Source organism: Alternaria arborescens (genome assembly GCF_004154835.1).
Source record: "Alternaria arborescens strain FERA 675 chromosome Unknown contig_30, whole genome shotgun sequence".
NCBI classification, from domain to species: Eukaryota; Fungi; Ascomycota; class Dothideomycetes; order Pleosporales; family Pleosporaceae; genus Alternaria; species Alternaria arborescens.
The window spans coordinates 272,614-297,869 of NW_021167885.1; the positions used below are offsets into that span (position 1 = coordinate 272,614).

Genomic DNA, 25,256 nt, shown 5'->3' on the forward strand with positions numbered 1-25,256 from the left:
CACTTTTGTCGCTTTGGTTGTATTTATGCATCCATCGCGTCACTCGTGCGTATACGTATCGGTATCGTTCGAGGCGAGAGGAGACGTAGCAATGATGAAAATTCTTAAGAGGATGTCTCGGAGCCACGGGACCGTCAGCCCATTCGGTAGGGGCAGGCAGTTCTTGGGGGCAAAGAGGTTCGATCTCCCCAGCTTATGTCAACTTCAATCTTGTAGAGGAACAAAGAGTGAGGTCAAATTCTGTGGGTGCAACTTTCTATATGGAAAAAGAAGAGAGAGTGGCGGCGACGCGGAGAGTTTTGTCCAAGGTCCGACTAGCGTATTAGTCAGCCGCCAGCCGAGGCCCACCGTTCGCCGACCCACCGACTTCACGTTCTGCCTGCCAGAATAACAGGTTCCGCTTTCTTACCTTGCACAACCATGTTGCATAATCACTTCATCGTAAAAATGTATATCTTCAGGGCAAGGTCTGCTCGGGCGAGAAAGGCCCATAAGAACGGGATTCTATTGCTGCAGACGTGTATAGATGAGGAAAAGAAAAGAACAAAACAGATTCACTTGTAGTCCATTCTTCATTATCAGCTACTGCTAAGTGATTCGCCCACTATCGTATTCATTCCTTCCCAATCCCATGCCTCATAATCATATGCAACTAAAGCATGTTTTCATCGCGATACCAATAGACCTTCTGTTTCCAAAATGCTCTGTTTTTAAGGTCCTCTTATTTAAGCTTTCTTCGAAGACATCACTACTAGGTCAATGGTCGGGAGCGCATGCATTACATGGCTCGCCACCGCCCCGCTCGGTCGCGACGATGATGTTGACCAAACCACAGGATTCGTTCCCAATCGTGTATCCAGAGTAATCAAATGGGTGAGCGCCGTACGTTTGACCTTGGTCTGGTCGGCCTTGCGGCGGGACAGGGTTCGGGAACGGTGCCGTAGCGTCAATGGGAACACCGGCGCTGCCGCGACCACCATACAAACCATTGCCACGATTGTTCCGGTGGCCGTGGCGAGGAACCGTGTAGTAGCTGGGAGGGTACATGTTGCGAGGTCCGGACTGGAAGCCAACGTTGCGCACAGTGATGAGATCGACGTTGAAGTGGCGTGGAGCGTTGCTGTTCGAGTGACTGTTGAGGGCAGCCTGTTTAGATATCATATTGAGCTGATTCTCAAAAGGTCGATTTGCTCCAGCGTTGGTATTGTGCGGGATTGAGACCTCTCGGTTGGAAGCAGGATGACAATTCTCTTGGCGGGTCTCTTCACGACGCCGAGTCGTAGGCAAAGGTGGTGGAGGCATTAGCTCCGCGGAATTTGAGCGCTGATTCGCTGCAGCAGAGCGAGGGGTCGCTGGCCCGGGGGGCATGATGGGAACCGCCTTTGAAGAAGGATGGGGAGAATCGACCGGAGAAGACAGAGACGTGCGCTGTTTTCTGGATTGCTTGAACTTCTTTGGAGATTTTGGACGACCATTACGATAGCCCTGCTCGTAAGCAAATTGTACACCGTACATATACCACAGGAACGGTATGCCGTTGCTATCGAGTACCGTTGCATCTGGCAGACCAACGATGTCATGAGACGAGACCGGAGGTACGGTTCTCGTTGTAGCTTCGATCGGGCCAGCTATGGACGAAGCCTGAGGTACGAATTCCGCAGCAGTTGCTCGAAGAGAGCCCACACTAGATTGAGTTGAACAACCGCTATCTCTTTGTTTGCCCTCATCAGGAACATACCACTCACTTCTTCCTCGAACGGAAGTCACGTTGCCAACAGCGTCATCGATATCGTCCGTGGAGGCAGAGACAGGCTCTTCTTGTTTGACTTCGATGTTTGTGTTTTCTGCATCCAAATTGTGAGCCATCATGACGACGATTGCGGGTATGCTTGTAGAACATGTAAGCGTCGTACCATGAGTAAAAGCTGGTGGGGCATCCCATGACATGTTCTCTGGCTTCACGGTCTTGTATGAAGCCTCATGGTTGACCGTACAGTTGTTGATGTGGACAAAGCTTGCGCCGCATTGTGAGATATTCTTTGGTAGGCCTGAAACCTCGATATTCGGAGCAGATACGGGACTGTCAACGTGAGCTAGCTGTTTCTGCTCGGCCTTAAAAACAATGTCCAGTGTTTGATCATCACCATGTAATTCAGATGTTCGTGAGATAATCGGAGTTGAGCCAGTACTGTCGACGGTGCGTACGTGACGCAGAGATGCTGGCAAAGGCTTTGGCGTTTCGGGTAGAGGCACTTTTGACGCGTCTGACTGCATAGCTTGCAGCGTTTTGAGCTTGCATTGCAAAGACTTCACCGACTCAACTCGCTGGACGGTTGAGTTCCGAAGGGGAACCGCAATCTTGCTGGTAGCGCCAACACGTGGGATGCGAGACATTTGTGTAGGAGATACTGGACTTTGCGGACTTCTCAACATATACGAGCCGCTCGGCGCTACTGTTGGTGCCGATGAAGAATTTCTATGAAGATCATGGCATGAAACAGTTGGAGGAATTTTGAGCGCAAGCTTTGGTGTCAATGGACTCCGCTTGTCTTCTGTGTTCCCTTTCGCTGTCGTCGAACGCGAACTGCTGGAGTCATGATGCATCTGTTCATCATCAATGTTAGTCTTGAGGTCAAAATCAGGAACATCAAGGTCTTCGGGGTTCTCTGCAGCAGACTGAAAGCTATGTTCCGTGCTTGCAGAACTCCTTACTGGCGATCCTTCTGCGGTATGAAACGACATCCGGCCAGTAGAAGTAGCAACACTACTAGGTGCTCGTGAGTGCGCTGCTGATATCGACTCGGTGCTGAGATGTGTCGACTTGCTAGGCGATGTCCTGAAGGAGGGATTTTGCTGACGCACGCTGCTACGTAAGGGTCCGGTAGGACTGTTCCATGGTCGCTTTGTTGGAGAGCCGTGTAGTCTACTAGGGCTGAGCGGAGACTTGAGTGATGCTATGGTGCTATCGACAGCAGCTAGGGCCTCTTTTGTGAGGTATAGTGCACCTTCTTTGCTATGTGTTCTTCTCAGATCGGTTGAACTACGTGTTTCCCTTAGTGTCTTGACCTCGTCTGGAGAATCACTGTCCCAGCTATTTTTCGAGGTTCGTGCCTTTGCCCGCTGAGCAGTTGCGAGATTGGGACCAGTGTTCTTCAACAACCACTGGGTAGGTATAGACTTGCGAGGACTATGACCCGCTGCACCAACTGTATGCGCGGCGTACCGATAGTCCGCTTGTTCTTGATGATGCATAGCGATCGTATCAAGATCAGTAGTCGAATCGACAGACTCGTCGTGAGATCCTTCGCGGGCGTTAGAGTGCCCGCTACATGACTCAAATCGAGCAAACAGTTCAGGAACCTTACCGTCGTGAGTGACCTTCATATGCAATGAAGACTGTGGTTTCAAGGGCATATCAATGTCGACGTTGCTGTAGCTCTGCCTGTCCAATACTGGGCTAGCGTCGCTGAGACTGTTTTGTTGTCGCCGAGGGCCGTCAATAAGGGCAGAGCGTGGAATGAAAGCAGCCTGATGATGGGATTGTACATCTCGCTCTTGCACGACGACGTCGCAAGTTGATGCGTGCCCGGCTTCAGACGGCTTAATAATTGACATGTTATCGTTGTACTGTGATTGGTGCTGTTGCTGAGTATGCGATAGTAACTGCGAATGCGATGAGCTACCGTTGTTGGCGGATGATGCAGGTGGATGAGCAGATGAGCCAGACTGAGCGTCGGGTTTATCGTTGAGGTTACCGTCTGCACTCTGGTCGTCTGGCGAATGACTGTCACTATCAGTTGTGTACCAGTTATATCACCGAAACGGTGCTTACTTTCTGGGCAGACCGAGTGCTATCGCGTTGTTACAGTAGGATATTCTGGTGAACTCGGCGTGGCAACAGGTCGAGACATAAGAGTAATGATAAACACACATGATGTCGGGTAGCGGTTGTCGACTGCAACCAGCAGGAAAGGTCGATGTCAATTATCCAAAAGGGATGCAGGTGGGGAGAGGTGGGAGCGACGCAACAGAAAGCGCGGCGCTGAATGCGGCGTATGAGTAGCAGGGACTAGGTAAACAAACGAACGCGGAAGGAATGCGCAATAGCAAGTGAAGGTGGAAACTGTCGAGAAGTATGAATAGCCATACTCCAACGCATTGTTAGAAATTTTGTACAACGTTTGCCAGACGTCATATTATAGATACGAGACTGAATCGGACATGTAAGTTTCCACGTTCATGTAAGATAAAGCAGTGAAAACATTGGACGAGTCGAACAAACGTCAAGAACAGAGTCGATCATGCGAATATTAGCGATATATCCGGAACCAGTCGTTTTACGTCTCAACACATGTGGTCCTTCAAGCACGTAGACTGAAGCGTCAGGGGTGGATGGTCTTCTTCTTGACGGCTGTTGTGAGATAACGTGTTCATTATCTGATGACTCAGAATCTCTTCTTCTTTTTCGCCTGGGCCTGTTTCTTCGCTGCTTCTTCATTCTTCCGCTTGAGTTCAGCCCGCTTTCGCTCTGCTTTCTCCTCTGGCGTTTCCTCGTGAACCTCCTTGACGGGCGACATCTCTTTCATCACCCTAGACGGTAGCGGGGAGGACGGTGGTTCTGCAGTAGGTGACTGTGTGGTTCTGATACGGTTGGTACTTGGTGAGATTGTTATCGCGCGTTGTGAAGCGTCTCCATCTACTGTCTTTCCTTTGCCTCCGATTCGGAAAGGCTTACGGGCTTTCTTTGGTGTCATAACTGATTGGGTCGCTTGCGAAGAAGGCACAAACTCTCTGGTCGGTAGGATCTCCGACTCCTGTTCCGCATCTATACTTCCCGGCAATGGTTGAGGGGATTCCACCCTTGTTGATTTGCCGCCTATTCGGAAACTGCTTACCTTGGCCTTCTGGACTGGGGATGAAGCCGTCTTGGGCGGGGAGTGATGTTCAGGTGTGAGCGTCCTCTCGCGAATTATCTCTTGTATTGTCTGGCCCTTGCTTTTGCTCTGACTTTTGGGAAGTGCATCCAAATCCTCGTCGTCTTCAGTACTATCATCCTCTGTCTCACTGGTCTTCTTATGCGGCGAAGAGGGTATGGGCACTGAGGATTCTACGCGCCTTCTGACGATATCGCGTGTCTGTGAGACTGTTAGCAGCTTCGCTTCGTGTTGTGCTCTCATGTGCTTACGTTAAAACTTTCATGTGTTTCAAACTCGTCCTCCGTCTCTTCATCTGAGTTCGCAGTAACCTTCATTGACTTTATAGCTGGAGCAGGCTGCTTAGCTTTACTTTTAGCCGGAACTGTGACTGGTCCCAACTGAGTAGGTATCTCAGTCCACCACATAAATTCTTGATCTGATTTCAGTTTCCGTGGTACTCTCGGGGTAGTCTGCGCCAATGCTTCTTGGAACAAGCCAAGCGTAGTCAGGTTTGCGTCTTCCAATTGCTCCGTCTCCTGCCTCCATGCTTCTTCGCGAAACGGTCGTAAGGCGGGAACGTGCTTTGCCGCTTGTTCGCGTTTGACCACCTTCCTCTCCGTCTTGGTTCTGCCGATGCTGGGGAAAGCGGCAGCTAGGTCTACGTTGTTGGAATCGAACTGATCTATGAGTCGAGATATCGCCCTGTCCTTTTCGGTAACAGTAGATATAAGTGTGGTGATTCGTTCATTCTGGATGTGAGATGATACAAGTAGCGGAAGAATCAGTTCGTTCTTTAGAGTTGCAGACGTTCGCTTTTGCAGGTTGAATGTCCACGTCAAGCGGTCGAGGGGCTCTGGAAGGCAGATGCTAGTGTGCAAGGTGATGCCGTCCGTGTCGTTGCGAGTCACACGGCATATGGCATCCTCTCCACTCGCCAGGGATTTCTCAACATTCTCGAGAAGAATGACAAGCTGCGCAGTATCCTGTTTGCTAACTTCGATAGGTGATTGCTCCTGTGCAGCTCGTTTGACTATGCCATAGACGTCTAGCTCTTCGCACCATATGTTGCTGAGGTCGGTAAGATGCACTATGTACGAGTCCAGGTCGAAGGCGGGTTTGATGAGTATCTGGGGGATGTGCTTGCCGTCAGGCTGCTCGCAAAGCTCCAGCACGCGCCAACAAGACATTTCAACCCGGACAGAAGGATGGATTGGCACGCATGTTTGCAAAGAGAGGGAGACGCGCGATTCCACGCAACCTTTTGTGGAGTCTCGATGTGACACGTGAATGTCAGCGCGAGGCGCAAGTGAAAGGCAGCCGCGCCAAGGGTGGGCGGGCAGATGCCAAAAGGGGAGTAGATGCCTGCAGGCGCGGTAGGCAGGCCAGCCGTACGTCACCAGCCTCGGCCAAAGATTTCGCGATCTGCGCCGATCTGGGCATTGACGCAGTCAGACATCACCACAACAGCCGCATTTTCTACGTCTCGATAACATGTCGTCACGTGAACCTCCATGGCGTAACGAGCGCAGCCGTCTGCCCCAGCGCGACGCGCCGTCTTCGTCTATTCCAGCAAAGCGGTCAGCCGACTCACGAGCACACGACAATCCTGCGAAGCGGTCAACGAACGCGGCCGAGGAGGCATGGGTGGCGGACGAGGATCGCTTCGTGCTGCAGCAGGCGAAGAAGAAGGCGGCACTGCGCGTCAAGGGCGGACGCGCGAGGCCCATTGACTGGCTGGCCGTTACGCTGCGCTTCATCGACCCTACAGAGAAGTCGATACTCGACGAGGAGGTAGAAGACCACGAGCTGGACATCGTAGACCCCGAGGGTGTCTTGGAAGGCCTCAGCAACGACGATGTCTCAGAGCTGGAAAAGGAGATTGAAAACTACCTCGCTCTCGAGACAAGCAAGAGTAACCGCGACTACTGGAACGTGAGTGACACACCCATCGGCGCGTCTTGCACAGCTAATCCTCCCAGTCCCTCAAAGCAATCTGCAAAGACATGCGCCGCAAATCCAAGTCGTCCAAGTCCGAAGCACGCGGCACCGGCTCCGTGGCTGCTGACATCGACCAGCTCCTCGCCCCTAAAACGTTCGAACAGCTTGAGACACTCGAGGTGCAGGTCAAGAAGAAGCTCGACTCGGACGAGCCCATCGACTATGACTACTGGGAGCAACTGCTGCGAAGCTTGCGCGTGTGGAAGGCCAAAGCGAGGCTGCGTCGTGTCTCGCAGGAGATCGTCAGGGAGCGCCTACAGACGTTGCGCAAGCAGCAGGCTGAGGCTGCTGCGTCGGTACAAAACAGCATCTACGCTATGCTCAACGGCGCTGACGAAGCGGGCGACGCGCAACCGACGACTGTAGCCTACGATGCAGCCTTCGATCCACAACCGCTGCTGAAGTTGCGCGCAGAAGACAAAGCCCTACCACAGACTGACGAGAAAGCGTTTCTGGAGCACCTGGCAGCTGAGAGGAGGAAGATCCAGAAGATTGGCTACGTGCCCTCCCAGGCCAAATCAAGTGATGCTACTGTCAGCAGTAGTCAGCCCACAACGAGCCAGACTGTAACCACAAGCGCCTCACGATTTGCGCCCGTGGAGAAGGAGGACTACTCCAAGGCAACCATGGCACTATACGAGAGGGAAGTCGCGCGAGGCGTCGAGGAAGGCGAGGAGATATTCACCGCCGAAGAGGAAGTCACAACCGCCCGACCCCAGTGGGCTGGTAATTACAAGCCCCGGAAACCCCGCTACTTCAATCGTGTTCAGATGGGCTATGAATGGAACAAGTACAACCAGACGCACTACGATCATGACAATCCCCCGCCCAAAGTCGTACAGGGCTACAAGTTCAACATCTTCTATCCCGACCTTATCGACAAGTCAAAGGCGCCCACCTACAAGATCGAGCGGGAGAATGGCCGCAAGAAGGGCCAATCCTTTGCTCCCGCCGGTGAAGACGACACGTGCCTCATCCGCTTCATCGCCGGTCCACCGTACGAAGACATCGCTTTCAGAATCATTGACAAGGAGTGGGATTACAGCGCTAAGCGCGAACGCGGCTTCAAGAGCAGCTTTGACAAGGTATGACCCAGCTTTCTCTGCCATCGCTGGCTACGTGGCTAACGCAATTCAGGGCATCCTGCAACTTCACTTCCAATTCAAGAAGGTATGTCAAGATCGCATGACCGAAACGGTATCACGACTAACGCGTGGCAGATATACTATCGAAAGTAGCTGAACCTCCTATCAATGACATGGACGATCCACAGCCTACCCCGCTACATCTGGCCCCTCCTGGATTCAGCGGCAGCGATAGGACCAAGAGTAGGGCGAACGTTACACGAGTCCTTGCGCACCTATAGGCACATCATCCGGCAGGCTATACCATCAATGCCAGGTTTTCCTTGCTGTGCCGTCACCCGTGGTCACCACATTAGCGGTGACGTCTCAACCCACCCTTTTTCGTTCCCACGATGGAGTATCTTCATCTCCGGGACCGTTGGCGGTGTACGATCCTATTCGAGCGGTGACAGGCCTCACGCCATCGGCCAATCACAGACAATTGTTACTTTATGTGAGCTCGAGCAAGGACTACGAATGAACTTCACCGGAAGTAGGGTCGCATGAGCTGTGTTACATGCTTCTGTGGGGTCTGCTCCCAAGCGGTTGCTCGCATCTTGCCTCTTTGCATGCGCAGCACATCATGTCACACCCCTGCGCATGCAGAACATTCGCCGTTGGCGTCCTTTTTCGAAAGGAGTTTGCACGTAAAAAACCTATTGTCTGTTCCTGAAGAGACTTGCCTCTTATGAGACGATTGCTGTAGTTCGTGAAAGGGGCCTGAACATAGATAATAAAACCTTACAATGGAGAACTGCTGCCTAACTTGAACGAGGACAAGACCTACATTGGACCGTTTCCGTCGCATGTACAGAAGCCGGACATACATATCGAACACCGGGACATTACCGCCCAGGCCGATGGACGTTTCGATGTTGCAAATGGCCCAGCAGTATGCAACTTCCCGCCTACCCTGTGTCAAGCTGGCAATCGTTGGCTGTAATGGTCGTACAGAGAGTCACTCCGAATGCCTGATGGAGTAATGTAACGAGGGTCTGTAGGCTACGTCTCGGCCCGTGAGGCAATGATGCAATGTCGGCACTTCTGGACCCGTGACAACAGCCCTGCTGCTGCGCCCAGCGATATCTTCAGATTCTCTGTCTTTGCGATGAGATCTCATGCTTTGTTTGCCCATCCAAGCCCTGCCGCAGTATCAAGCCTGCAGGTGTGCTGGCAGCAGGAACCCGTCCAAGAAGCATCTAGGTGACAATGACATGGTTTCCAGGCAATCCCATTCGTTGGGGCATAGCGGAACATCATAATGTCTTAACGGCCGCTTCATTTGTGAGCATAGTCTCTCACTACTCTCATTTTCTGCCAGTCTTTTGGTTTCACACAGCACGTTGGCACTCGTTTCCGCGTATCCCATATCGATACGCTTATCATCTCTATTGTCCATACCTGTGAGAGGCCAACAACACGACAGCCATGCCACATACGCAGTCACCTCATCGCCCCTCTTCTACAGACACCTGTGGTGAATTCGATACTGTCCACTTATCTAAAGACGCATTTTGTGATACCGCTCACCCACCCAAAGACGCCTTGCGCACCCCGCTTCCATTTCACGTCCCAAATCCGCTATTGTCGCTCACTTCCAGACTACCCATTGAGGTCCCGACCACCGTGGCCACCGCCCAGGACATTGCATCTTCCAACGAACACACAGTCACGAACTCCAGTATGAGCCTCGACGAACAAGAGTCAATGCAGTGGACTGCTCCAGCAAATTTTCTACTCGGCTCCATGATCCAAAATGCTGCTGGTTACCATGCGCCTAATCCGTTCCCACCTAGCACTGGAGACCTTTACCACTACGCCGAGAACGGCATGTCATACAACGATAACTTCAATATCACATACCCACCACAATATTCTAGCTCAAGCTGTCCACGATCGTACACCGGCATCGACCTCACCGGCCTTCCTAACGACATCGATATGACGGACTCATACCCACCAACTGCATACCACATCGAGCCACCAAAACATCATGATGCCATGGACCTGTCAGATCATGAAATCAGCGGTCAGCTCATGCAGCTGAGCAACGACTATGATCATCACCAATATGGCTCCCACGTAAAGGCAGAAGATCTTAATGGCTACCAGAGCCCATACTCTGACCTGACTCGAGTTTCTACCCCCCATGATGATTCCTCTCTACACCCGCATGACCTTATTGCAGGTGAAGGTGGCATTATCGATAAAGAGCAACCGTATGCCCAGCTGATCTACCAGGCGCTGCTCAATGCACCGAATAAGACGATGATACTGCGTGATATCTACGAATGGTTCAAGAACAACACCGACAAAGCCAGTGCCTCGGAAACAAAAGGATGGCAGAACAGTATCAGGCACAATCTATCAATGAACGGGGTATGTCTGTCTCTCATCCACAACACTGAGCGACCTAATAGAATACTAGGCCTTTGAGAAAGTTGACCAACCAGGCGAAGAATCCCGCAAAGGTTTCATGTGGCGTCTTACCGATGAGGCGATTCGCGAAGGTGTCAAGTCAACGACACGCTACCGCAGTAAGCAGCCCAACAAACGTGGTCACCGTACCCAACAACCGCAGCCGCAGCGTCAGGCCTCGGGGGCTAAAGGTGGTCAAGCTGCTCGTCGTTCAGCAAGGATGAAGCGCTCGGGCCGCATGCAGGATACATATCGCAACGATCAATACATCTCACGTTCCGTGCCCGCAGCATTCGATCCGTCCTACCACGGTCCAGACTCCTCAATGTCCTACCCACCTTCTCCATACTACGGAAGCGAAGTGGACTTTGGCTACGCCTCCAGAAATGACGACTTTGGTAGCGTCCCTGTACTCGGACATGCTCATCTTAATCTCTTTTCGCCAGCAAGGTCGTACACAGGGAGTCCTATATCGCAAGGCATGCCAATCACGGACACAGCTTATGTACTTGATCAGAGTCCGACTGAGAGCCTGTTTACAAACAGCCCTAGTCCTAGCACTGATGAGCCGCGAACACCTGTGGACCAAGGCTGGCAGGAAGATGTAGGAATGGGTCCGCCGTGTGTGTTTGATGATCAGCATGGTTACCGACCATATGCCGGTTGACCCGCTGTTGATCAAGAGATGTTGGCGTGTCAATCAGTCGGACTTAGCCGAGATGCTCTCTATCGTCTTCTGCAATGTATTTTGGCTTTTTGAGATTGTGCATCTGTGCTATTTTAGGGAGAACTGGCGTTAGGTGCATAGTATATGCTAAAGTAGAGTCTTAATGCATATCGAGCATGCCTTGTATCGTTCGCATAGCGATCTCGGAGAGTCACCTTTGTGAGATATCCTCGACTGTTCAAATAGCATCAGGTTTTGTCAGTAGCATTTCAACAACGGAATTTACCTCTTCCTATACTGTTCTGTTCGACTGAGTTATCTTCCTGTTAACGATTAGTTTTTGCAAGTCTCACTTTTCCTTCCTCCAGCCAAACAACAATTCGATGCATGAGACCATACCACAGGACTTTGTCTTATATATCAGAACGTAGCACCCAAAGGTTGCATGTCGAGTATGCGGGATGCACGCTGACCGACATACATGTAGACGTCGTATGCAAGCTGACCATCCCTGGGATTACACAAAAGTGCTTAATCGACACCTGGAGCGATAAATCGTGAAGACGGTTGTGATATCTTACCGGCCTCAGGTCTTCGTGGTATCAGTAATGCAAATGAATTGCTAAGCTTTCGGGTCGGAACGAAAAGAGTGCTCTTGGCTCAAGCCGCTTCTTGGGTTCTGGCGTCCCTCACGAAAGTGTGATGTTGTGAGCACGATTAGTATTGTGTCTTTTGGCGTAATTTCGGTTCGATATCAGGACGGAGCCGGAACGCAGAGGATATCAAATGACCGAAACACGTCCGCATATCATCGTTGCTGCCAACGTTATCTTCATAATGGAGGCGGTCGCGCTGCGAAATTGACAAAGCCTAGAAGTTCCAAGCAGACCCTGCCGAGCTTCTTTTGGCCGGTCGTTCCGCGGCAATACATTCAACCGCCACGACGATGCATGTTGTTCGAAGAACGTAGCCGTTGACGCGTAGACCGTCTTTTGGAAGCTGCCGTGGGGCGACAGGTCCGGAATCTGGGGTAGCAGAAACTCCACCAATCCGAGGGGCCAAGCGCCCAGACATGTGGGGAAAGCTTCGCTCGTCTTGGCTTAGCGCCACAGTCTTGCTCCAATTAGCCACTGTGGCCGTGAGGGGACCCCAGGATGACCCAGCAAAATTCCCAAAGTTCCTCCGCGCCTCCAATCTTACGGGAGCGCATATCATGGTCAGGAACCGGGGCCAAGGCCGCGGCTCGGACGGCTGGTAATACTACGATGAGGGTATATTAGACAGGCCGTCGTCGCGATAGTTTTGGAGATACAGACGTTGACCTCAATCTTGTTAATTAATACCGTCGGCCCCTGAACGTCTGCCAAGATGCGTGTCAACGAACTCCTCACATACGCTTTGCTGCAAGCATCAGCAGTACTATCGACACCTCTCGATGAGCGAAGCGTGAAAGTTGCTGCTTCCAAGAGGCCACACCATCCCGCGTATCCGTACCACCCAAAGAAGGCGTGTCCAGTCTCACCGCCACGAACCAAGACCTGCAGCGTCAAGGCTCTCGGCAACGGTAAAGACGATTCTGCCAACATCTTGGCTGCTATTAAGAAGTGCAACAATGGCGGGCACGTCGTTTTCCCCAAGGACCAGAAGTTCACCATCGGAACCGCGCTGGATTTGACCTTCCTCAACGGTATTGATCTTGGTATGTAAGACCCTGGACTTGTTGGTCGTTCAGCGCTTACCACCAGAACAGACATCCAAGGATCTATTCAATTCACCAACGACACGGATTATTGGCAAGCCAATGCTTTTAAGCAAGTGTTCCAAAATGCCACCACCTTCTTCCAGCTCGGTGGCAAGGACATCAACGTTTACGGAGGTGGTACCCTCGATGGTAATGGTCAGGCTTGGTACGATCTCTATGCCAAGGACATCTACATCCTACGACCTATTCTCTTCGGTCTTATTGGTGCTGAAGGTGCCGTGATCTCGGACCTGAAGTTCAGATACAGCCCGCAGTGGTACACATTGGTTGCCAACTCAAGTGACGTTGTTTTTGATAACATCGACATCTTTGGCGGCAGTGTCAGCAAGAACCCCGCGAAGAACACTGACGGCTGGGACACGTACCGTTCCGACAACATTGTCATCCAAAACTCACACATCGCCAACGGCGACGACTGTGTCTCATTCAAGCCTAACAGCACCAACATCGTTGTTCAGAACCTTGTCTGCAACGGTAGCCACGGCATCAGCGTAGGCTCTTTGGGCCAGTACCCTGGCGAAGTCGACTACGTTGAGAACGTCTACGTGTACAACATTAGCATGTCCAATGCTTCAGACGGTGCGCGTATCAAGGTCTGGCCCGGCGCTGCCTCCGCTCTCTCTGGTGATCTGCAGGGTGGTGGCGGTGGTGGTGCAGTCAAGAACATCACATACGACGGCATGACCATCTCCAACGTCGACTACGCTATTGAGATTACTCAATGCTATGGCCAAAAGAATCTAACTCTTTGCAACCAAGTAAGTGAAAATATGGCGGTTTGCTTGTACTATGGGTCTAACGAAAAATAACAGTTCCCATCCAAGCTCACCATCTCCGACATCACTATCAAAAACTTCCATGGTACTACCAGCAAGAAGTACGACCCGTTAGTTGGATACCTTGTCTGCTCCAGCCCAACAGTATGCTCCAACATCAACATTGAGAACGTCAATGTCACCAGCCCAAGTGGAACCAACCAGTACACTTGCGCGAACATCGATGGCATTGGGAGCCAGGTCAACTGCACCACCAACGGAACCAAGGGAGGTGAATCGTAAGCGTTTGTCATTGTTAGAACGTAGATAGATACAGCAATTCGAATATGTTGCTGGAAGAACCTGCTCACTTCGTTGATGGCGTGCACGGATATATGATCGCTACACTTATCAATGGAAGCTTGTAGTGCTTCTCATCGAATTAGCCCGCTTCTAATGGCTTCTGCCAGAACCGGGTCAGGTGACATTCGTCTTGACCACAATGTTAGGATTTTGAGGGATTGACACTCCTGTTACAAGCTAACCTTACCCCACACAACACGCGAACGCACCGCTTCCCGCTTCCCCCTCCCTTGACATCAATGCTTGCGCGATTACCTAGAGTCCACCTCTTGAGTTTCCTACGCGTACTGGGAACTTCACAACGAAAGGGGATATTACGGAGATCGAGGTCTGGCAGCTTATCGCACCCTCCGCTGCCTCCGCCACCACTCCCTCTGGTATCAATGAGCTTGACTATGATGCCCTGTCATCCTCGAACCTTCCTGTGCGTGGAGAGCTTCTCGGGGTACTAGATCTCACGGTCAAGCTGAACAGCACAACATTGGAGTTCGCCTGCCCTAGCGAGGCACAGAATTTGATCGTGGAGATGAGGTGTTAGCGGGTGGCGTGTCATTTAAGCTGTAATCAGCTTGACGTAGCCTCGGGTTTCGGGTTTAGTCTGGCAAGGAGGCAGGAATGAGCGGAAGTAGGGTAGTTATGTTGCTTCCCACCTGCGTCTTCATCTATATAGTACGGATGACAAGATGCCACGATCCTGCATGAGAACACCAGCTCTGTTCAAGAGACCGCACTAGACTGAGGACGGATGTAGAACCGATGATTTGTAGTAAAATCTATTGACTCACGATCACCTTAGTCTACCTTTCCTCGACTATCATCCTACCACGAATAATATCACGTGGGTGCTTTAGCAAAGATTTAACCCACCTTCCCACACAAGCTTAGCTCGATTCTCACAACATCATGTTCATGATATCTCATAGATAGCCCACAAAGAACCCACCTAGCGATCTGTTGTTCAACACTCATCAAACATAACATGTCTACCCAATTTGACGCTGAGTCTATCGCTCGTCTCTCTCTACACGACCCGACCAACTTCAACATTCAGCATTCCCAAACTCTTCACCGTCTAGCAATTCTGCAGTACTGGAGAGTTTCTACTGGTTCGAAAGTACTGGAACTAGGATGTGGGCAAGGAGATTGTACGACTGTGCTTGCCTCCGCTGTGGGTGAACAGGGCAAGGTCGTCGCCGTTGATCCAGCAGAATTGGACTATGGTACCTTTTTTTCCATTCCTACCTTACGGCTGTCTTTGTGTATGAGCAGAGCGTAGCAGACTAATCCTCTTACAGGCTCTCCATATACTCTGGGCCAAGCACAGGATCACATCTCGCGAAGCCCGTTAGGTAGGCAAATTGCTTGGGTCCAACAGTCTCCCGTGGACTATCTCTCATCACTGCCAACAAGCAGCAGTCAAGAGTTCGATGCTACAGTGCTCGCCCACTGTCTGTGGTACTTCTACTCCCCTTCACTTATTCTTTCCACTTTCTGGGCCATCAAGCAGCACAGCAAACGTCTGCTCCTTGCCGAGTGGTCTTTGGTAGCGACACACTCCTCTTCCCAACCTCACGTACTAGCTGCGCTCGCGCAGGCAGCACTGGAGTGTCGTAAACCCAAGAGTATCTCGAATATACGCACAGTGCTGGGTCCAAAGCGCCTTACCGAGCTAGCTCTGGCTGCCGGGTGGCAGTTCGAGAGTGAGAGCCGTGTGAAGAGTGGAGAGGGGTTGTTGGACGGACAATGGGAAGTCTCTGCTTGTCTCTCTCCCTCTTTTGAAAGACAGGTAGAGGAGAGAATAAGTGATGAAAGGGAACGAGGGGTGGTTTTAGCATTGCGGGATGCGTGTGAGGCGAGCTTGGAGAACGTGCCGGGAGGACGGAAGGGAGTTCGGGCGATGGACGTTTGGGTTGCTAATTTTGTTTGATCAGGCGAGCGGAGGATGTCGTCCGAGGAGAAGTCAGATCTGGTGTTGTCTTTACGTAGTGTGACCGCACACACATCTTGGTTGGTACGCCCGTATAATCTAGTGCAAATCTTGACCTTTGATGTAACCACCAGAGGTCTTACTTCGATTCTCATGACCGAAGGATTGCTGTGCCGCACCCGAGCATCCATCGTCATTCATGTGATGGTAAGCCCCATCTTGGTGTCATCCAACCGTCACGCTGAATCCCCAAGGAAAAGGTCTCGGGTTGGAAGGCACAGCTCCGCTTCTCGGCATAAAGCTTACCCGGCGTGCAAAGCCCAGTGCATGCGCTTCGTTGCAGCCGATGCAACATCGACTATGTTAGATGAAAAGAGCTAGGAGGACCCAGGCAGCCACTCGATCGTTCAGGCGGATACAAGCAATGACAAGGCCTTGGAGTGACGACAGTGGTAGAGGATTACCCAAGGTTACTTCGTCTTGTGGGGAAGGTTGGGGTTGTGGTGATAGAAGGATGCATCAATGCAAGGCCACCCTCAGTATACGAAGACATTTAATCTATAGTGGAACACAGACTGGTTCAATTAGCCCTAATTATACCTGATCTTCCTCGTAAGGTGTTGTATTCAGATCCCACGGGGCGTACGGGACGCCTTACCCACCCCCAGGTTTCGGGAGTGCAGAGAGATGAGGTTTAGTTCCATGCAGGTCGCGATCCGTCGCGCAGCCGTTCTTCCCGGTTTCTCTTCTCCATTTGGTAATGGTTGTTCATAGCTTCCTAAGGAATCAATTTAGTAAAGGCCTCGAAAGGTGTATAAAGTCGTCCTGTGTCATCTTGGATATCCCCTCATCAACACAACTCGCATCCTCTCTTCACGTTCCATTACCCAGAACAGCACTCTTCTCTCAAGAAGCAACCAATCATCCTCTTGCAATCACCATGCGTTTCGCTGCCATCATCGCTGCCCTCGCCGTCACGGCCACCGCGCTTCCCGCAACCTCACTAGAGCAGACGGGTGCATCTCTTGGTACGTGATGTTTCTGTCACCGAAGTATCCACGTCCGAGGTACTTTGGATAGTGAAAGCCCTGGCTAACGATTGGTTCTCATGTTAGACGCTCAGGCGGCCGCTTGTGCCAACCAAGACTCATACGACATCTGCCGTTCTAGCTGCAGCCCGCTCGCTCCGGCGTTCGCCTGCCAGATCAACTGTCTCATCGCCTATTGTGCCTAAGGTACTGCATCGAGCGATTGAAGCGTAGTGGAGCGGTACTGGATGGAGAGGATCCTCATTCACTGTTGAAGTAGGGTTGATAGGGTTGGAGACACGCATGCTTTCGTGTAGGGCCTATAGACTGGCCAGCCATTCGTTGCCCCTGTGCACAATAGAAATCAATCAGAACCGAGTCAGATTAGTCTTCTCGCCGCAGATCCATGTGAAAGTCCAGAAATCTAATGTTTAGTATTGATAGAGCAGATAATGTGTAGATTGGATATCATGTTCAGTACATACCCAAAACGCCCAAAACGCCTCAAACCGGAAACGCATGCCATCTTAAAAAGTCGTCGAGAATAAAGGGTGTTCCCGCTGTCGAACCATTACGCCGTGCAAAACCCCCCATCAGATCATCATCATGTCATGTCGAATAAAGTCCACTAGCGCCGTCCAAAGCCATTGGCCATCTGTTTCTGTACATACTTGGCACCCTCTTTCTTGATGATGGGCAGCGCGTAGTCCTTGAACATGCCCATAGCCTGCCTCTGCCACTCAGGCTGTCCGGGCTTTCCTGGCTTGCCCACGTCTCCTCTGCCGCTTCTACGGCGGTCATCATAGCGGTCGTCATCGTATCGACCGCGCCTGTCGCGATCCCTGTCATCGTAGCGAGAGTCGCGACGCGGCTTGGTGTTGAACATGTCGTCGTAGCGGTCGTCGTAGCGGTCATCGCGGCCATCGCGGCGTCTGCGGTCGTCACGTGGCCTGTCTCGGCGGTCGCGGTCATCGTAGTAAGGGTCGCGGTCCTTGCGGCGGCGGTCCGACTTGTAGCCTTCAGACTTGTAACCATCGCGTTCACGGCGGCCGTCATCCTTGGGTCTTCGGGGCGGATAGTGTTCGTCGTATGAGTCGTAGGTATCCTCGCGCCTAGATCTACGGGGACGGTCGTCGCGGGGGCGGTCGTCGCGCTGGCTGCGTCGCGGAGGGGGCGGGAAGTCTGATTCCGAGTCGTCGGACGAGTACGAGGGCTGTCTGTGATGGCGGCGTGGGCGAGCGCCGCGGTCTCGGTGGTCACGAGGATCTTCCTTTCTGTTAGCTGGTGTTGCGAAACTGCCTTGACGAGCCAACATACCTGGCGGAGGGGGAGGGGGGTAGTCTGATGCTCCAGGTGGAGGAGGAGGGTAGTCTGATGCACCGGGCGGGGGAGGCGGATATTCTGAAGCTCCCGGCGGGGGTGGTGGATAGTGTGCAGCGCCGGGTGGGGGAGGAGGGTTCATTGGGTATGGCGGCGGCGGCGCATCGTCTTCGGCAGGCCGCTCCTTTCGGGGACGACGATGATCGCCCCTGCGGCTGTTGCGGTAGTCGCGGTAGTCTCTCTGGTTGTCCTTTCCAGGCGCCCATTTCGGCTTGCCATTTTCGTAGTTCTCAAAGTGGTATGTGGAATCTGCTGTGCCTTGTTAGCGCTGTGCCAACAGACTGGGTAATGGCATCTTACGGGGTGGTGGCTGCCCCATCGGCGGAGGCGGCGGCGGCGATATGGATGGCTCTCTATTTCTGTCACGGCGTCCCATACTCGTAGGCGGGTGGTGCTTGTGTGGTGAAGTTGGCTGTGGTGGTGGTGTTGAGGTTTGAATGTGGACAAGGAAGTGTGGCCTAATGGCAGGCGGCGAGCATCTGACACTTAAAGCGCGGCTCTCGGCAGGGCTGCAGCTCTCAGCTCAGTCTCACAAGACACCATGTCGTCATCTGCCCTATTGCCTCAGCCCGTAGCGCAGAATTGGATTTTTGCGGGGCTTCCGACGCTTTTCGAAGCTTCGCGACGGCGTGGCAGAGGTCGAGTGGGCTGTGTATGTAGGCTGCGATCATCGTGCATGGGTAGCACCTCTGCCCGGGCCCACTCCTGCAAGCCATAGCCGATAGCCACACTCGACTGGCCAGCTTGCGCGCGCTCCAAAAGGACCGGCCGTTCCCCCGCACCATCGCGTGGGATACTGGCAGATCAGGGTCTCGCGGAGAATATCCATGGATGTTTCTATGGAGAATGCTACGTGGTCTCCAGACGGTGGTCTACTCATCCTCATCTCCTCACACGCCCAGAAAGACGTCAGGGGCCACTGTGTCCCCCAATCGCGACACTTGCTGACCATGTCTCGTTACCTCGTCACTGATGTCCTGACCTTGACCACGGTCACGGGGAGCGGTGAACGTCGACTCCAAATACAGGCTAGCCGTCTCATGACTCAACCTATCGGTGCCTGCATCCATCAATCACATTGAGATTGAATATCCTGGGTATTTCCACGACATCAAAGGCGCCCACCGACACATGGTTGATAAAGCGGCCTACGTCATACCGACTGCGCATTGTTAGGGAGCTTGGATACATCAACGTCATAAAGTTTAGAAGATCTTCATAGCCAGACGAGTGGGCGACGGCCTCGATAAGCCTCCGACGCCTACTACGTATGTATTGACTAGCTGCCATGATGCCTATTCTAGCTTCATCAGTATAATCACTCAAGACTCTGGCTTGCGACTGGCACTCTAAATCTCCTTTTCCCATTCCAAGACCAGTCTAGCGCAGCGCCTAGGATAATCGCACCAAGAATCGGTCCGGCATACTAGATATGGATGTATGGATTCAGCGTATATTTCACATGCACTTAACATGGAGACACTTACGTTCATATTGAACCTGTCCAGAGGAAGGACAGTCGGGAGCGGCATCCAAATGAAGGTGAATAGAATGTAGCACAAGGCACCAATGTTGATATATGGTCCCGCAATGCCCAATCTAAATGGTCCCCATGGAATTGGCGATGGTGCCGTCCTCGACATTCGATGCCACGAAAGGAACAAGATAGGAAGGAAGTACGAAAGGTACAAGCCCAATGCTGTGAGAGAGATGATAGCGTTGAACGCCGTGCTCGAACCAACGTTGATCAGAGCGAGTATGCAAACACAAAGAGCACTGAGATATAGCGCGTTGACCGGCACTCCAAAGGTCGGATGAACCTTTGCGAATGCAGACGAACATGGTAATCCCCCGTCTCTTGAGAAAGCCCAGATGAGACGTGAGACTGAAGCGAAGACGTTGAAAAAGGATACAAAGATGATATATATTAGCATAAAGATGAACACGTTCGTAGCTGCTTTAGATCCAGTGGCTTGGTAGTAGACCTCGATGATCGGCAGAGGTGAAGCGGAGACACGTTTTGCGTCACCAATGGTGAACAAGACAGTGATCATATAAATGAGTTGCATGAGGCCGTTAACCACGACGGAGAAGATGATAGACCGTGGAACCCGGGTACGTGCTTGTTTGACTTCATCAGACATGTGAATGATACTATCGAAACCTATAGATCATTAGTATGTCCGAGTTAGAGATTACTTCCGCTAGCTTACCACATAGAGGGTAAGTAACAGTGATGAGTCCTATACCCCAGGCTACTGCCGAGTTGTCCCATCCGCTGACGTCCTTGGTCAATGTTTGGAAGACGTATTCTGTAGAGCTTTTCTGTGCCATGACTGCAGATGGGAAGATACAGAGTCAACATATGCCTCACGTGCACTTCGTAGAGTCTAGCATACCTAATAATGTAATGACACCCGCAAGAAAAAATCCAACATGGCATATCGCTCCGATTGTTTCAAGTATGTTGATAAACTTGGGTAGCCAGAGGTTGCCAATGAAAGGAATGGCTGTCGCAGCGCACATGATAAGTGTAGTATGCCATCGCTGGGAGACGTATCCCTGGTTGTTAAAGGAAGCCAAACCGACGACAATGTTCGCTATCAACGCTGGATTAGAAGCACAGCTACAGACCCAGGCGAAAACCGTAATCCACCCTTGCATCAAACCGAAGAAGCGGTTCCACTTCGGTGCAAAAGTAGTAGACCACCTATACTGAGCGCCGACCGTAGGATCCATGGATGACATTTCAGCGAGCGACAGTGCCACTAATGTTGTTCCAGCCCATGCGAAGATGCTGCCATAGACGATGGAGGCTGGACCGCCATTGCTCAACGCGAATTGGAAAGTAACTGCAGATGCTTCCCATGAACATTGCATGAGGAAATTAAAGTTTACCGAAGAGGGGGTATTGATGTATCGCTGAAGGGCATTAGAGAAATCGTGTACTTGGACTGTGAGCGTACGTGTAGTGCCCCTCCTTCAAGGTCTCCTGCGCCATTAGCCCTCTGGCCCTCGACAGCATCTTGTATAGTCTCCTTGTTGGTGCTCGTTGTATCGCACTCTGAACTGACCAGCGTCTTTTCTGTCATTCTCATCATCGGCCCAGGCAGTCGTCTGATTTAGAAAAGTCATCTCAGGAATATTGGGCCAACGTCTTTTCTTATCGACGCAAGTTTTTTTTCTCCCGCAGACATTAGCCTTAGAAACTGCATACATGACTGATGATCATACGCCGTACAAGGCGATGGCATGCATGTGTGTCCAGGAGTTGTGCAGCATAAGCTGCTACTTTTACCCAACGGCCATTCGAGGCCAAGCAAATATACTATCGTGCATTGCGGATACCCTGTCAAGCGCTTACTCTTCAATCTGTGATAGGTCTGTTGTTCACACTCTATGCTCTCAACATATCAGCCTTGCCTCGTTCGGGCAGCACTTAGCCACAAACGTTTGATATCCGAATAGCACATCGTTTGGAGATCAAGAGTGACAATCGACACCGTTTCTGCAAGGTATGCAGCCCCTGAGTCGGCTTACGAAGAACTGAATCTCGGACGATGACGGCTTCCGTGAAGCAAGCCGATTAGCGGCATTGAATGACGTAGTGTTTGGGGTCTGGAGACCCGACTGTCGCTCTCTAAATAGTAGGGTACATAAAAGACACGAAGAACGCGATCGGCGGCAGTAGAGACTATCGCCAACCCCAACGTGACAGCGATGATGCAAGTGGATGAAGAGGTGGCTGGACGGCGATGCCCAGGGTCGATTTCCCTCCCTCTTGACCCACAAGCCGACGTTTAGCGTCAGCCCTCCCGCCGCCTTCACAACTCTAAATTGCATTCGAATCCACGCCTGTTGGTTGTGCGCCCCCACTCCACCAATCGACGCGCATCCACCATGCATCAAGCTTTCGGACCAAGTCCGCCCACTGGACGACTGTAAGGAACCTGATCTAGCTCGGAAACCCTCACAGATCCTGGCATTTCGTGCAGTTCACTTTCCCCGCCGGCTAACTGTGCAGGGTTGCCACCCTGTTCGTATCGATAAATGTCCTTTGGCGTGTACTCTTCAGGTACACGAGTCGAGGGAGTCGCATCTCGCGCTTTCTTGCGCCATCGCAACGCCTGAGCAATGAAAATCCCCAAACCAATCAAGGCGATAGCTCCGAGGGTTGCTCCAACACCGATGCCAGCTTTCGCACCCACAGACAATCCACTGTTGCCGGTGGCTATCGCCGTGCTCGTTGCTGGCAACGTCGATATCGAAGACGAGATCATGGACGACATGGTTGAAGATACAATCGATGAAGTCGCTGTAGGTATAGGGTCCCCGAAACGCGCGGCGATCGTGTATCGCGGGATAGTGCTCCTTTCAGCGCAGCATTGATTCGAAGATCCGCAACACCATGTTGCCGAATCAGCAGCACCAGTACAAGGTGTGACTATTTCATCGTTGTCTCTTTGCGAAGGGCTCTTTTCCAAGTTAGCTTTAGTGGCCTATACAAACGCCGTGCCTTGTGTACCTCCGCTGAGCAAAGCTCCTGGCATCCTCCTCCTTCCCAGCTGCTCTTCGTACACGTTTCTCGATAGATGGTCGACGAATCCTTATTCTGGCACAGTCCGTTCGGTAGTAAGTTATCCCAAGAAGCGCAGCAAATGGTGCTGAGTGGATTCGAGGTATCGTTAATTCTTGGTGCGTACGCAGGATGCGTATTCTCAGTTCCGTTGCGCCAATAGCAGGCTGCCATCGCTTCCTGCAGGAAAGTGTGATGTTGTAGTAGAAGTACGGCGACTATGTAGCGCGACACGACAGGAGGCTGGAATGACTGAAGAGCCAAAAACCGAGAAGACGAGATTCGAGTTGGTTTTGGTATCAAGTCACAGGCCCCTTTTGAAAGATTGGCTTACCACCGCTCGCAAAGCGCTGGGGGGCTAACTTTCATCGATTTCGACTGCCACCAGTGAGACACAGCGAACCAGACACCGAGCTTGAGCAATAAGCGAGGTTTTTGAGTCTACTCAGCCTTGTAACACTCGACGCTTACAACGGTTGGCTGGTATGGTAGCAGGTAATCTCAAGCACGTAAGCCTCTACGCCCCGATCGTCTCACCGGACTTCGCCTCACCGAGTATAGCCCTCCAACTATAACCAAAGTACAACGGAAGTTCCGCTTGAAGCATCGTTATTTCTGCGGTATTCGACCTTGAGTAACATTAGCTTACCCTTTAGCTGTCAGCCTTTTGTCTACAGGCGTCGCTGTATTGTCATAAACGGAAGCGATAGATCACAGCCCACACCATTAGCGAAGCTCACCAGTCTTTGAGATGAAGGTGTGTATGTACTTGGTATTGTCAATATATACAATGAAGTCGCGAATATGGCATAGTTCAGCGCTCCTAAAGAGCACTACGAGATGCTCAAGACCAGCTTAGGGAAGCCTTAGGTGCAGATGGTCCTCCCACCATTGCCAGTAAGACTCCACTTAGTCTTGTTAGCTGTGCAAGCTAGATTCGGGTATACCAAGTCAGTACGTATTTCACTTGCAGTTCGTATGGGAATACTTACGGCTCTCTCTCACAGTAGTTCCATCAACCTTGATCGCGATCGCGATGTCCCTGCTGTTTGCAAATTCGGTCCTGGCGGCAAGACGAACTTCACCACCGCCGCTAACAGTACCAGCCTTGATGTTGACATTGTAGCAGTTCTCGAGCAAGATGGCGTTGTTGCCAGTGTTGGCGACATCGATGGTGCCAATCTCCACACCACCAGAAGCAGAGACGCAGAAGATTCCGCGACCACCACCACGAGCCTTGACGCGGTTGACTTTGATGTTAGTTGCGTATCCGCCGTTGAGCTTTCCAGCTTCATTAGCAAAACGTAAGGCGGCGTATCCGGTGCCTGCGCCGCAGTTGTCGCAGTCTACGGTGCCGATGTTTGCGTTTGTAACCTTTTGAATGAGTAGGCCACACTCTCCGACATTCTTGCCGATTACGGAGCCGACTTCAAGCTTGTCGATGTTCCATGTCTCGACGCAGTGCGACGTGCCGCCGGTGCAGGTGATGGTGCCCATCTTGACGTTTGTGTTGGCAGCTCGGTCACGGTCGAATCGAATTCCCATCCCTTCCTTGAGATTGAAGTTGATGGTGCCTAGGGTTAGGTCTTTGGTGCCAGAGAAGCGCATACCAAAGTAGGTGGACCCGGCCATGGTCAAATAAGGGATCTTGACGCCAGACTGATCGGTCACTTCAATGTTTCCTCCTCCGCTTTTGGGAGAAACTGTGATAGTCCCGCAGCCTTCGAACGTCTTTCCGCTCGTGATGGTAAGGGTACTCGCGCCAATGTTACCGGACGCGATGACGGAAACACGCTGTCCACTGCTGATTCCATCGAGCGCACGTTGGATGGCTAGGCGGTAGTCGGAGCCAGTGTAGAGGTTTGTCGAGCCCTTGGTTGCTGTGTAAGAGCTACCGGATCCAGTGACTCGTGCGTCGGGTGTGCCGGAACCGCATTGAGCATAGGCAGCGGAGGCAAGCGCCAGCACCGCCGTGAGACCAGTGAATTGAACCATGTTTATCGCTTGGACGAAGGGAAAGGAACAGAGAAGATTTGCTATGGTTGGTACCATTGACAGATCATCAGGGACGCACTTCTTATAGGACCGAAAAGTACGGCGACGATCCTTCACTCCTGCACTTCTCCTCCCCAAATAACACCAAGACTCCGATATGACCTCCATCGGACCGCCTTCACCATTTCGGAGTCAGATGCAAAACAGCGAAGTATGCCAATAAGCGGCCCACTCGTCACTGTCAGACAAACATCTCCCAAAGTAGTCTTTGCCGTAGTCCTGCCGATCAATTGCAAACACCAGTATCCGGATATACCACCTATCATACCAGGCTCTCAAACGCTACC

General features: G+C 51.9%; 10 protein-coding genes across 11 annotated transcripts; 4 read left to right on the top strand and 6 right to left on the bottom strand.

Annotated features, from left to right (window-relative positions):
- Nucleotides 1-756: 756 nt before the first annotated feature.
- On the bottom strand, nucleotides 757-3,933 carry AA0111_g9918 (hypothetical protein; the record flags this gene model as incomplete). Its single annotated transcript, XM_028656531.1, has 2 exons — nucleotides 757-3,784; nucleotides 3,833-3,933. The coding sequence occupies 2 exons, from the start codon at nucleotides 3,931-3,933 to the stop codon at nucleotides 757-759; spliced, it is 3,129 nt and encodes a 1,042-aa protein (XP_028502551.1).
- A 512-nt stretch (nucleotides 3,934-4,445) lies between these two features.
- On the bottom strand, nucleotides 4,446-6,103 carry AA0111_g9919 (hypothetical protein; the record flags this gene model as incomplete). The annotated part of the gene is made up of 2 exons (XM_028656532.1): nucleotides 4,446-5,135; nucleotides 5,186-6,103. 2 exons carry the CDS (start codon nucleotides 6,101-6,103, stop codon nucleotides 4,446-4,448), a joined length of 1,608 nt encoding a protein of 535 aa, XP_028502559.1.
- A 304-nt stretch (nucleotides 6,104-6,407) lies between these two features.
- Nucleotides 6,408-8,152, top strand: AA0111_g9920 (hypothetical protein; the record flags this gene model as incomplete). Its single annotated transcript, XM_028656534.1, has 4 exons — nucleotides 6,408-6,848; nucleotides 6,896-7,999; nucleotides 8,052-8,084; nucleotides 8,135-8,152. The coding sequence occupies 4 exons, from the start codon at nucleotides 6,408-6,410 to the stop codon at nucleotides 8,150-8,152; spliced, it is 1,596 nt and encodes a 531-aa protein (XP_028502532.1).
- Nucleotides 8,153-9,466: 1,314 nt separating this feature from the next.
- Nucleotides 9,467-11,123, top strand: AA0111_g9921 (hypothetical protein; the record flags this gene model as incomplete). Its single annotated transcript, XM_028656535.1, has 2 exons — nucleotides 9,467-10,417; nucleotides 10,467-11,123. The coding sequence occupies 2 exons, from the start codon at nucleotides 9,467-9,469 to the stop codon at nucleotides 11,121-11,123; spliced, it is 1,608 nt and encodes a 535-aa protein (XP_028502494.1).
- Nucleotides 11,124-12,491: 1,368 nt separating this feature from the next.
- Nucleotides 12,492-13,943, top strand: AA0111_g9922 (Exopolygalacturonase; the record flags this gene model as incomplete). Its single annotated transcript, XM_028656536.1, has 3 exons — nucleotides 12,492-12,822; nucleotides 12,874-13,643; nucleotides 13,698-13,943. 3 exons carry the CDS (start codon nucleotides 12,492-12,494, stop codon nucleotides 13,941-13,943), a joined length of 1,347 nt encoding a protein of 448 aa, XP_028502530.1.
- Nucleotides 13,944-16,870: 2,927 nt separating this feature from the next.
- On the top strand, nucleotides 16,871-16,966 carry AA0111_g9923 (hypothetical protein; the record flags this gene model as incomplete). The annotated part of the gene is made up of 1 exon (XM_028656537.1): nucleotides 16,871-16,966. The coding sequence occupies one exon, from the start codon at nucleotides 16,871-16,873 to the stop codon at nucleotides 16,964-16,966; it is 96 nt and encodes a 31-aa protein (XP_028502531.1).
- A 620-nt stretch (nucleotides 16,967-17,586) lies between these two features.
- On the bottom strand, nucleotides 17,587-18,657 carry AA0111_g9924 (hypothetical protein; the record flags this gene model as incomplete). 2 transcript variants are annotated; one of them, XM_028656538.1, is made up of 3 exons in its annotated part: nucleotides 17,587-18,224; nucleotides 18,276-18,587; nucleotides 18,639-18,657. In XM_028656538.1, 3 exons carry the CDS (start codon nucleotides 18,655-18,657, stop codon nucleotides 17,587-17,589), a joined length of 969 nt encoding a protein of 322 aa, XP_028502533.1. The 2 variants fall into 2 exon arrangements, with proteins under 2 accessions (XP_028502533.1, XP_028502534.1); XM_028656539.1 differs by having other exon boundaries at nucleotides 18,276-18,590.
- A 999-nt stretch (nucleotides 18,658-19,656) lies between these two features.
- On the bottom strand, nucleotides 19,657-21,430 carry AA0111_g9925 (hypothetical protein; the record flags this gene model as incomplete). Its single annotated transcript, XM_028656540.1, has 5 exons — nucleotides 19,657-19,764; nucleotides 19,826-20,502; nucleotides 20,552-20,674; nucleotides 20,738-21,260; nucleotides 21,305-21,430. 5 exons carry the CDS (start codon nucleotides 21,428-21,430, stop codon nucleotides 19,657-19,659), a joined length of 1,557 nt encoding a protein of 518 aa, XP_028502497.1.
- An 813-nt stretch (nucleotides 21,431-22,243) lies between these two features.
- On the bottom strand, nucleotides 22,244-22,627 carry AA0111_g9926 (hypothetical protein; the record flags this gene model as incomplete). Its single annotated transcript, XM_028656541.1, has 1 exon — nucleotides 22,244-22,627. One exon carries the CDS (start codon nucleotides 22,625-22,627, stop codon nucleotides 22,244-22,246), a length of 384 nt encoding a protein of 127 aa, XP_028502495.1.
- Nucleotides 22,628-23,877: 1,250 nt separating this feature from the next.
- On the bottom strand, nucleotides 23,878-24,909 carry AA0111_g9927 (hypothetical protein; the record flags this gene model as incomplete). Its single annotated transcript, XM_028656542.1, has 1 exon — nucleotides 23,878-24,909. The coding sequence occupies one exon, from the start codon at nucleotides 24,907-24,909 to the stop codon at nucleotides 23,878-23,880; it is 1,032 nt and encodes a 343-aa protein (XP_028502496.1).
- Nucleotides 24,910-25,256: the final 347 nt, after the last annotated feature.